Source organism: Cuculus canorus, chromosome 25, assembly GCF_017976375.1.
Source record: "Cuculus canorus isolate bCucCan1 chromosome 25, bCucCan1.pri, whole genome shotgun sequence".
NCBI lineage: Eukaryota > Metazoa > Chordata > Aves > Cuculiformes > Cuculidae > Cuculus > Cuculus canorus.
Window position 1 is genome coordinate 4,860,896 of NC_071425.1, and position 12,070 is coordinate 4,872,965.

The 12,070-nt window shown below is 47.8% G+C and overlaps 1 protein-coding gene across 18 annotated transcripts in view; it reads right to left on the reverse strand.

The window, feature by feature from the left end:
* TANC2 (tetratricopeptide repeat, ankyrin repeat and coiled-coil containing 2) overlaps positions 1-12,070 on the reverse strand; it is a 225,301-nt gene that overhangs the window by 46,216 nt on the left and 167,015 nt on the right. For all 18 annotated transcript variants that reach the window (XM_054088176.1, XM_054088191.1, XM_054088186.1 and 15 more), the window contains 3 exons: positions 9,523-9,754; positions 6,359-6,525; positions 4,901-5,508 (listed from right to left, as the gene is read on the reverse strand). In XM_054088176.1, the coding sequence (XP_053944151.1) occupies positions 4,901-5,508; positions 6,359-6,525; positions 9,523-9,754 (1,007 nt within the window). The remainder of the gene's footprint in view (positions 1-4,900; positions 5,509-6,358; positions 6,526-9,522; positions 9,755-12,070) is intronic.

Consider the following 12,070-nt stretch of genomic DNA (forward strand, 5'->3'; position numbering starts at 1 on the left):
ACAAGTCCAGAGGCGGCCATGGAGATGATCCAACAGCTGGAGCACCTCCCATACAAGGAGAAGGCTGAGAGAGTTGGGGTTGTTCAGCCTGGAGAAGAGAAGACTCCGGGGAGACCTTAGAGCAGCTTCCAGCACTGAAAGGGGCTCCAGGAAAGCTGGGGAGGGACTTTTTACAAGGGCATGAAGTAACAGGACGAGGGGGAATGGCTTTAAATTGGAAGAGGTGAGATTTAGATGAGTTATTAGGAAGAAATTCTTCCTGACGAGAGTGGGCGGGCCTGGCTTGGTTGCAGTGGTGGCTGCCCCATCCCTGGAGGTGTTCAAGGCCAGGTTGGATGGGGCTTGGAGCAACCGGATCCAGTGGGAGGTGTCCCTGCGCATGGCAGAGGGTGGAACTGGATGGGCTTTGAGGTCCCTTCTGACTCCCCCAAAAAAGAAAAAGAAAGAAACACATTTGTTTTGTGTGGGCAAAGCCTCCACTTGCAGCAGCCTCCTGTGAGAAAAATGAAAATGCAAAAGACCTCCCCTGCATTGCAATAAAAGCCATCTCTGCCAGAAACCATGGCAACTCGGCGTGGTGGATCAGGGACGCAGACCTCTGTTAGGATCGCTGCTGCGCGCTCACCCACGCAGGGCGCCTCTGTTTGGGCTTTCAGGGACAGGGACAAATTTGGTTTGGGGATGTGGAGGAGGAGGAAAGAGATGAAGAGATGCCCTCAACCTCAGTGACTGAGCCACCAGTCCTTCTCCCTGCTTATTGTTTTTGTGATTTTGCAGATTATTAGAGATCTTCTAGCAAAGCCAACGAGCAAGAGCTGCCTGTGGACATCCTGGCGCACATCTACTGCAGAGTATCGATGCCTCATGCAGCATTCCCAGTCTCGGGTTTCAGGACCAGCCCAGCCCTGCAGTGCCATCACTGAGCAAGGCACCAACACCTCAGTTCTGAGAGACGCCAAGTGCCTGCTGGGTCTCTCTCCATACCTCAGCATTCAGCTTTCCTGGAAACCTGGCCACAAATGTTTGGGATTTCAGACTAACACTGCATCTCTTTTATCCCTGAGAACAGCTCTGCATCTCTGCGCAGTGAATCGGTCCTGCACAGAGCAGGGTGCTCCACCAAAGCTCCCTACCAGGAGGTTCACCTCCATCTTCACACTGGTGACTGCTCTCCTTGCCACCTCTCATTACAGAAGGAAAAATATGAGCTGCTCTGCCCATCGTACGGTAAATCATATTGCAGGGGCAGTTAATCATAGAATCATGGAATGGTTTGGGTTGGAAGGGACCTCAAAGCCCATCCAGTTCCACCCCCTGCCATGGGCAGAGACACTTCCCACTGGATCCGGTTGCTCCAAGTCCCATCCAACCTGGCCTTGAGCACCTCCAGGGATGGGGCAGCCACAACTTCCCTGAGCAACCTGGGCCAGGGCCTCCCCACCTTCATTGTGAACAATTTCTTCCTAACAGCTCTCCTAAATCTCCCCCTTCCAATTTAAAGTCATTTCCCCTCATTCGGTCACTCAATGCCCTTGTAAAAAGTCCCTCCCCAGCTTTCCTGGAGCCCTTTTCAGTCCTGGAAGCTGCTCTAAGGTATCCCCAGAGCCTTTTCTTCTCCAGGCTGAACAACCCCAACTCTCTCAGCCTGTCCTCATAGCAGAGGTGCTCCAGCTCTCGGATCATCTTTGTGGTGTCCTCTGGACCCGTTCCAACAGCTCCATCTCATTAGGTTGGCGATTCCAGAACTGGACACAGGACTCCAGGTGGGGTCTCACAGAGCGGAGCAGAGGCGCAGAATTGCCTCCCTCGCCCTGCTGCCCACGGTGCTTTGGATGCAGTCCCAGGACATGGTTGGTTTTGGGGCTGAGAGCACATGTTGTCAGCTCATGTCGAGCTTCAACCAGCACCCCAAGTCTTTCTTGGCAGGGCTGCTCTCAACCACACTGTCCCCCAGCCTGTACTGAAACCGTGGATTATCCCAGTGCAATAACAACCACTTTCTCCCCATGCCAGTCACAAAGGATTAGGTCTTTCCCTAAAACATCTCATATTATTTGTCAACTAAGCCGCAAGGTTGCTCGTTCTGCTCTGACAGGCTGGGGCAGTCGTTATCGCGATGCTGGTTAAACGCTCAGACAAACGCTGTTTTCGTGCCCTGTTATTAACCAACTGTGGATGCTGGGAGGGCCGGGGGACGCCCATTTGCCTTTGCTTCCGACAGCAACACACGGTGAGCGTTCAGCGATGAGAGTCAGCATCTCACCGGGCTGACACAAAAAATCCAAAGGTTGGAGACGGTTGTTTAACTTAAAAGCACAGAAAAAGGAGATAATTTCTGGATGTTGTGTTCTCCCTCTCCCCCCTTTTCAGTGCTTCCAAGAACACAGGAGCTCACTCTTATTAATGAAACGAGGAAGACTCCCCCAGCTGCAGCGCTGTGGACACGAGGCCCATTATCCCAATTTCCTTCACAACGTCCCCACACCTGGACGCCGTGTCAGGGTAAGTCAATTAAAAGCAGCGTCACAAAAGCACGTTTCACTTCAAAGCTCTTCTCCTGGGGAAAAAAAATCAGCCTCAGCAGCCTGACTCTTTACGTATCGACACGGCAAGGTCAAAAAGCCTCACATGAATGGCACATTTCTGCAAGGCTGGACCAGGAACTTGAGGAGTGGCCTATCCAGTCGCTACATCTTCTCAATTCCCAAGCGAGCAGAAAGAAATCAAACTGGCTGCGAACAAACCAGACACCGGCAAATGTTTATGGGCTATGCCTGTGAGCTCTGACAGGGGCAAAGCTGTGCTGCTTTTAGAAGAAATAAAATGAAACTCAAATGAAACTACTTATCTTAATTGTTGCTAAGGGTTTTCCATGCTCTGAGCTCAACATCTCAACATCAGCCCTTCCTTGAGAGCCGGACAGGAGGATTCTGAGGAGCACAATAGTTGAATCTCAGGGGGTCTTTGCTATTAATCACTGAAATGTAGTGTGTTTCATTATAGACCAGCAGAGTATAATGCAATTAGTGCACATTATACATTAGAGATATTTATTAGCCCTCTAGTACGTATGGACTCACGCTTGAGGCAGTGGGAGGCCGTTATAGGCATTGCAACTTTGTTTTTGCCAGCGACAAGAAGCTGGGTCGGGTTCGTGCTGCAAGGATTCCCTGCTGGCAAAGAGCAGGAGCATTCCTCACACACTCTAAAGCCACAAGTAATTCATTACACGCACATACGGGACAAAAAGTGATGCCTGAAAGTCTCCTGAACAGCCCTGAGGGCAGCGAGATGCGTTCGTGATGTTCATGAGAGGCAGCACCGAACCCTACACAGAGATATGTTACATTGGCGGTGACCCGGGAACGAATCTGGGCCGATCTGTGCCTTCGTGCTAAGATCACACGTCTGCTTTCAGTGCGAAACCACCCAAAAAGCAGCACAATTTGAGTTTCATTCTGAATTTGGGAATTCTGAAGCCCCAGGGCCACAGCCCGATGTCACCCAGCCGCCCGCTCCCACACGCAGCACCCAACACATGGGCGTTACCCACCAGCGCAGCATCCGCACCTTCATTTTATTTGTCTGGTAATGAAGGAAAGTACTGATTTTTCCTCTCGTTATTGCAAGTGCCGCGTGATTAGCGCTAATTGCCAGGCGTGCCGGCTGCCGGCCCCTCGCCCGGCTGTCACCGAGCTCTCTTACAGCCAGGCTAGCCAAAACCAGTAGCGCCAGGTGGGAGCGACTGGGAGGGAGAAAGCTCTCAGCTCTACGGGCGTAAATGCCACAAACAGGTTCGAAAAGCATTCCGCAGCGACAAGCACTTAATGACTCCGAGGCAGGATATTAACTAACTAACATTGATTGAGATAAAGACATCTGCTGCTGCGAGAGGCTTTGCAAAGGGTTCGCTCGATAGGGCTGTTGTGCAGAACCCACTAAACCAGAGAAGACGCCTGTAGGGAGGAGCTAGCTGGGATTTTTCTTACTGCAGCATGTTCACCACAAAATTTCAAGTGGGAAATGGCTCTGACATCGCTAACAGCTCCTGCTGCTCCCACCAGCCACGTGGCTGTGCAGCTCCAGCACACGCCATCCTATTTGCTTCAGGCCGACCGAGTGTTTCCCTGGTTTTTATAATCATATTTGAGGTACTGAGCAGGCCAAATAGAGTGAAACACATGGTGATAAACTACTAGAATTATAGTCAGGGCGTCTGTTTCCACTCTTCAGTAGAAACAAAGATAATGTTGTTAATAGCGATCATTGAATTTAGAGAATATAAAGCGAACCATGATTAAATTCTCTTCCCTGTGAGCTAAGCCAGGAACTCAGCTGCTATCAGGACAGAGATTACAGACGCATTTACAGTCCAAAACTGCTACAGCCTGATTCTGTTCCTTATTTTGCTTTCAAAAAGGCATTTAGTAGGACTAAGAGGAACGCAACTTCAAAAAGAAGCCACCTGCCAAAGACGTATCCACACAGCTCATCCTTCAGCTCCTTATCCTCTAGTTCACGTGGTTTCAATCCCTTTGGAGAAAGGGAGAGTGATTCCCCTTCTCCAGCCTGAGTTGGCAGGAGTGGTCTGCTGAAACACAGCCAGCCTTGGTGATCCCTGTGCAGGAGCTACTCAACCTGGAGTCTTCTGAAGAGCAGCCCATCTCATTGTGAAGATGCCTTTTAGGTTTGTCAGGTCAGTTGTGTGCCCAGAGGTGCTTATTTCTTTCCACGAACAACACAAAGATCTAAGGTGCCAAGTACAGATGTAGAGACCTACAGTGCACATAGACCAAAGTCCGGTATCCGTGGCCATGTGCAACCTCATAAAATGAAATGACTCTGACAACAGCATAAAAATACATTTTATAAGCTCTGATTTCTCAAATCGTTTGCTTACCTAGGATCGCAAAGAAACTTGGTCTTTTCACCTTCTTCTCTCCAAATAAGCCATTCTCGGAAAGAGGGATGAACAAACATTCGCGTCATATCTCTACGTTTGATAAGAAACATAGAAAGGTTCTCCATCCTCTGCTGAAAGTCATCCCACTCCAAAGTGCCCTCAATGTTACCTGCGTTAATGGCCTGAAAAATATGTTCGTCTGTTAATGGATGCAGAGATGCCACTGCCACATTCAAGAGAGGCATAACCCGATCAAAGGAAGACTGCGTTGGGAACTTCATATTGCACTGCAATAAGTAAACTTCTGACAGCGACACTGGGACGACTTTGTAGCTGGAGCTTTTTAGTACCAGGTATCCTTTCTCTATGAGATCAAAAGTGAGTTTTAGGTACAGATAGGATCCTTGGCTCAAGGTCTTGAGGTGAGAACTGAGTTTGCCAAACGTAGTGTTGTCCATTTTGCCATTAAGTGAGATGTTGTTCTGGATCTCCGAACTGCTGTGTATCCGATGAAGGATGTACGCCTGCAGGTCCTGGTCTATGGCTTCATTCTCTTCCAGTCTATCCAAAAATATTCTGTGGAAGGGCAACAGCTTAATTATCTCCTACAAAGAGAAAAAAAAAAAAAAGAGGGTACTCATGCTGGCAGCATTTATTATCCATTAAACAGAAAAGGAGACTGAGGGGAGACCTCATCACTCTCCACAGCTCCCTGAAAAGAGGTTGCAGCGATGCGGCGGTTGGTCTCTTCTCCCTGGCAGCCACTGGCAGGACAAACGGCCTCAAGATGCATCAGGGGAGATTTAGGTTGGATATTAGGAGGAATTTCTTTACTGAACAGGTTGTCAAGCACTGTCAGGGGCTGCCCAGGGAGGTGGTGGAGTCCCCATCCGTGGAGGGGTTTAAAACACGAGTAGATGTTGCTGTACTCAGGGGCATGGTCTGCACTTAGCAGAGCTGGATAGATGGTTGGACTCTTAAAGGCCTTTTCCCAACCAAAACCATTCTGTGATCCACTGACACTGACTCCTCCAGGCTGAAATAATCCCACCGTCACATTCTGGGTGATATGAAGTGGATATGAAGATCTGCACTCCTTCAGCTTTCTGCAGAGAGGAGAGGATGCTCGGGAGCAGCCCAGGCTGACAGAGAGATGCTCTACTCTCCTAAGATGCTCAGCGAGCGAGTAGCCTGTTGGCACGTGAGCTGTCACACTCAAATGAACTAAACTATTTGTTGAACAACCATTACTGACATGAGAAAGTGACCCTGGATTAGAGCCTCACAACACTGTAGAGTGAGTCTGGGACAGGAGTGTAAACCCAAGTACAAAAAATCCAGAAGGATACGCTGAAATAAAAGGTGTAAAGCAAATCCAGGTGTCCACTAAGATCTCTCTGTCAAAGCCCATGGTGACACTCACTCAGGTCATCATGATTCTCTGTCTCAGCATACCTGTAGACTCGTCCTGACCGTCACTACCAGCTTCAGCCAGGAAGGGAATTTCCCAATCATTTTGCTCAGGAACGATACTATGGTGTCTCCATAATCTGGCTTGTGAAATTCAGCCTCGTTTAACCCATCGATTAATATAATGAAATCTTCATCAGGGATCTTCCGCTCTGAGAGAAAGAGAAAAAGGAGTCATTTGAAAGGCTTGACCTGGTGGGAAAATGCACTGTAAAGTCACTACAGTGTTTTAAAGCATCATCAGATGTTGCTGAAGAAGAAAGGCTCAGCACCTTTCTGATGACATTAATAGTGTATACACAGAGGGAGGCTCACACACGCACAATTTCAGTTCTTCTATGTATTTTAGTTACGACACACACAGCTGTGATATCCCACAGACAAACCAGCTAATCATCTTCTTACAAATCACCTCTTCCACAAAGACCAATGCTATTTGAAGTGAACCAGTATCTTTCTGGTAGGTTTTAATAAACAGTACCAGCGGTTCTCTGTAGTTTTGGTAGTAATCTCTTATCCTGATGTCAGCCTGTCTTAATCGTAGATTCCTTCCGTTGGAAAAAACCTTTGAGATCATCAAGCCCAACTGTACCTGTCTACTACTAATCCATCCCTGAGCACTTCATCTCCCTGTCTTTTAAATCCCTCCAGGGATGGGGACTCCACCCTCTCCTTGGGCAGCCCCTGCCAAGGCTTGAGAGCCCTTTTAGTGAAGAAATTTTTCCTGATACACAATCTGAACCTGCCCTGGGGCAACTTGAGGCCATTTCCTCTTGTCCTATCACTTGTCATTTGGGAGAGGAGGCCAGCACTCACCTCGCTACAGCCTCCATTCAGGTAGTTGTAGAGAGCGATGAGGTCTCCCCTCAGCCTCCTCTCCTCCAGGCTAAACAACCCCAGGTCCCTCAGCTGCCTCTCAAAACCCGTTCACTGGAAGGGTTCTCCGGGCACTGGCAGAGGCTGCCCAAGGGCAGTGGTGGACTCCCCATCCTTGGAGAGGTTCAAAAGGTGGGCAGATGAGGTGCTCAGGGATGGTTCAGTAATGGACAGGTACGGTTGGACTCGATGATCTCAAAATTCTTTCTCAACCAAATGATTCCATGATTCTACCAGGCACTACAGATCCCGATGTGTACAAAGTTTGCTCTCTTTTGTAAGGTGCTATGGATAAATCCTGCTATCACAAAGCTCCATGTTCCCCACAGCACGCTGGCTTTTCTCTTGGACATTAAATTGCATCAGGAATTTCCTATCCGAGCCCAGCACAGGACGTTCATCGATGAACCGTCTCTGTGTTGTTCCTGGGAGAACCCAAATGGGTAAACACCTTGCGCTTGGTACTGCTGAGCATCAAAACCCCATCTTGTCCTTGCCTCACAAGCTGCATTTGTCTCCTAATGCACTGTTAATATCTGTACAAACCCCCACCTATTTTGCACTAAAATTACGACAGATCCAGTTAACCTCTCAGCAGGATTATTTGGTGCACTAGAAAATACACTTTACGACCCTCTGAAATCTTGGAGTGAATGTAATGCTTGAGTTTTATACCCACATCTCGCGTTTTTCATAACGCCGGAGGGAGAGAGGAGCAAGCAGAGAGCACGGAAAGAATCAGAACTTTGTTCTCCTATATATAATTTAGATTCCTTGAGATTAAAAAATATATATATATATTTGAGAAACATGAATCTAACTTTCTCGGTGACATTCACCATTAACGGCTGCGCAATAATTTTGTCGCAGTAGTGTTAAAACTTCAACAGCACCTTGTAAAAGTCCTGCTGATATATTTACAGAGTCTTAAACGTTATATATTTGAAAACCAATTTCCAGACACAGTTCATTTTCTTACAAAACACTCGGTGCAAACGAGCTTGCCAGCACTCTCCCTCAGCAGAGGACGGGATCCACTGCAGCTGCATTGAGTGCAGAGCCCAATAAGTTAAAAAACCAGCTTCTACATAAAATTTCTCCACCCCCCCATGATTTAGGACCAGATGGGGGTCAACCTGCTTGGCGAGAAAAACAAACATCCTCTGAAATGCTCGGAACTCGATGGCTAGAACACCTCAGGAGGAATTACTGTAAGAACCACAAATTAATTTCCTTTAGAGCAACGGTTCCTAAATGTGTCTTTTTTTTTTTTGCCAGGAGGGTTGGTAGGGAAGAGCGGCCATACAACTCCTCCAGTGACATTTCTCCATGCCAGGAAAACCAACTGCTGTTGAGCTGTGCTGGCACGACACACGCTTTGTGCCTGGTGGAACCACGCGGGTTGGACCCAGCTGCTGCTGTTCGGAGTTTGGATGCTGCGTTTTGAAGAACTGGATTTGATCAGCAGAGCTTTGAATCTGGTAGAAGCTGCATTCATTTCACGTCGGTTCCTAAGCTGTCGTATGTAGGGCGGTAACAGAAAATTATCGGAACTATTTTTGCAGCCAACTTGCAGCATGCGATTTTAATAAACACGGTTTTGAAGGACAACAGAGATGTGGACTCTGGAATGCTCCAGCAGTTTTCATGGCAACAAGCAAATATCTTAAATTTAGCAATTGTCACAACATATTAGTTGTATCTTGCAGAGGAAAGAAAGAAAAGGAGACAAAAGCAATGCTGCATTAGAGAAACCTCGGAAATTCAAAGCCAGGTAAGGTTTGTTACCCTACAAGCTTTGCACAGTGCATCTACGGACTTCCATGGTGTCAGGTCTTCTGGGAAAAGCTCCAGATTCTCTAAAGGCCACTAAATAGCAGCTGGTAAGAGGAAAAACATCCACCCCGTGAACAAATAAATGAGAATGCACTGCCACAAGCAGAGCTGTGCACGGAAATTGTTGCTTGTTTTCAGCTTTAGAACCGCAAGGCCAAGTTTGGGATGGGGAAGAAAGCAAGAAAAGAGAAAGCCTGTAATTAGCGTTTCATCGTTAATATTTTATCTACGGACCTAAATCAAACATCAGGAAGAGAGGCGTGGTTAATCTTGTTTCTCAGCTTCTCCAGACCTCACCTCTTGCCCACAGCTCTTCAGACGCAGTGGGATTAATTGATGGCTTCATTCAAAAGCCCAGATGCAACTAAGCAGCATTTTAACAAGAACCAAAGGGAATTGGGAGCTCAGGGAGAGCGCAGGGAGTGTGATCAGCGTACCTTTGTGCAGGTTCTCCAAGGGCTCCAGGACTCCCCTGCGGAAGGAGGCCATGGGGTCCTGCACGCAGGACCGCAGGCTGAGCATGCTCTGCAGGTGGGGCTCCCGCAGGAGCTGCTCCCTGTAGGCAACGAACTGGGGCGAGCGGCAGAGCAGGGCGGCCACGTTGTGCACGAACTCTGGCACCAGGCAGGTGTAGGCATTATCGGCCTGGCAGTAGTGGTACGCGACGACCTAAGCAAAGAGAAAAAGAACAAAAAAAACGCATCCTCATCAGCCACGAGTCGTTAACGGCAGAGGTTTGTGTTCGGGGAGTTTGATGCATTCTGGCAGGCGAAGTCTTTAGGAACACCCAGCGTTAACGACCCGTGACAAGAATCCAGACGAATCAGTTGGTAAGAACAGGCACTGATCCTGAAAAATGTCTGGACCTGCCACTTGAGGAATAAACGAAATTAAGCTGTAGCTGCTCGCGGAGACGGACGCTGACAGGAACTGACATCTCTGAAGCACCGCGCAGAGCGGGGAGTGATAGGATTGTGCTCCAAGCTCCGTTTAAAGACTTGGCGTCAGTAATAACTTGTGATTGTTTTCTTCAACTGATTTTTTATTTGCTGTTTTCAAATGTCAAGCTCTGTAGCAGCAGGGAGAGAGCACGAGATGAGGACCTTACAGTGAGGTAGCGTCTGTGAACAACAGATCCCTGTGAACCAGGGCATGTCAGGCTTCCTGTACAGTCCTCATCCAAGGTGAACCCGCTCTTCATTCAGAAAATAAATTCAATTAGAAGATCAAAAAGAAAACCGTCCTCTTTTCCCGAGTCATCCAATTTTCCCAACTCTTCAAACTCTGCTAGAACCCACCACTGATTAAAACAAGCAGAGAACCACTGATAACTTCTCGGTCCCATCACCCAACTGTCCTGTTTTCTTTTGCAATATTTAAAGAAGGCTCACAAAATCTCCCTCCGCTTGCAAAACGCTTGGCAGGCTGCACCGGTGCCGCTCCAGCCACCGCCTCCTCCTGCTCCTGTGCTGGCACCATGCTCCTCGCAGCCCTGCCCGGCCATGTGGCGCGAGCCTCTGCCAGGGCAAAAAGCTCTTGTCCAGCTCCCATTCATGGGGTTTGCTTTTCAAATGCCAATGATAAGCTCCAAAAATATCCCGGCAAAGCAGGTGGGATCGGTTTTGTAGCAGAACCACCACTACCCTGGAGCGCTTCAGCACAGGCACAAACACAAATACTGCAGGAGAAAGCACAGTTCTGAACTTGGGAAGGACAATAGAACTGAGGACACTGCACACCTGCGATTCCTGTAGCCTCTCTGGGTGTTATTGTGAGCTCGGATGAAACACGGCCTGCGGTTTAGGTGGCCAAGAAGGCCAGCAGTATCCTGGCTTGGATCGGCCATGGTATGGCCATCAGGCGCAGGGAAGGGATCGTCCCCCTGGACTTGGCACTGGTGGGGCCACAGCTCAAATCCTGAGTTCTGTTATGGGAACCTCACTGCAAGAAAGACATTGAGGAACTGGACCCTTTAATTGCTATGGATCCAGCAAGAGGGATGGATTACCATCTCCACTGCTTAGGATTCCTTTCTAGGATACAGGAGTCCATGCCCAGACCTTGCTCTGCATCTGCAACGACCACTCCATTTGCCAGCTATAATTCCAGGGTGTTATCAGCATCTCCTCCTCTTGCTCAACTGGACAAGTCAAGGAGTAATAAAAGTTAAAAAAAAGAAGAATTTGTACAGCCCGGAAACGCACTTTTCATTGAAAACATTGTGCTCTCGATTACAGCTTCATTTTCTACAAATCAAACTACTTTGCTTTAAAATCTGTTCGACAAAGTTCCAACCAGTTCTCATCATAAACAAAATCCTTCAATTAAACATTTAATTTTACCTGGAAACTGCGGTACAATAAATGAAATCACCAGGGAAACAGCGAGCTCTTCCAAAGGTTTGGGCACGCCTGGGTGTTGTCACCAGAGAACACTGAGCTCTGTTTGTTACAATTTAAGGTGTAATTTCTAAGGCATAATTATTCCAATCATAGTTTCAATTTGAACTTTGCCATCATGTAGCACAAAGCACTGTAAACACTAAATTGGGACTTCCAGAACTCCTGAACCTTTCTTTCAGCTATCAGCTTTGTTAAATGATGTTTACGAAGTTGGAAGCTGAAAAATTCCTTTCTCTAAAGTTTGACTCAATTGAAATCACTGGACTGCAATGTCCAGTGTAGACAATGCTGCAAACAACCCTACTGCAAACAAAGTGGATTACAATGAAGGAAGGGAAAAGTAACACCCGGATCAAGAGAGCTGTTCAGAGTATCTCTTCATGTCTTTTTTCAAGGGCTGAGGAAGCAGTTTGGACAAGCTGAGCGATTCCACGCTGAGAAATCAAGGCATGATGTTGTTTATATTAAATACCAAATGCCAGAAGTTACCAACTTGCATAACGAAAGGGAGCTTCAAAATAATTCACACTTGTATGATGCACGCTTTCCTTCCAACGATTGCCTCCTCTCCCACAGCAATTTG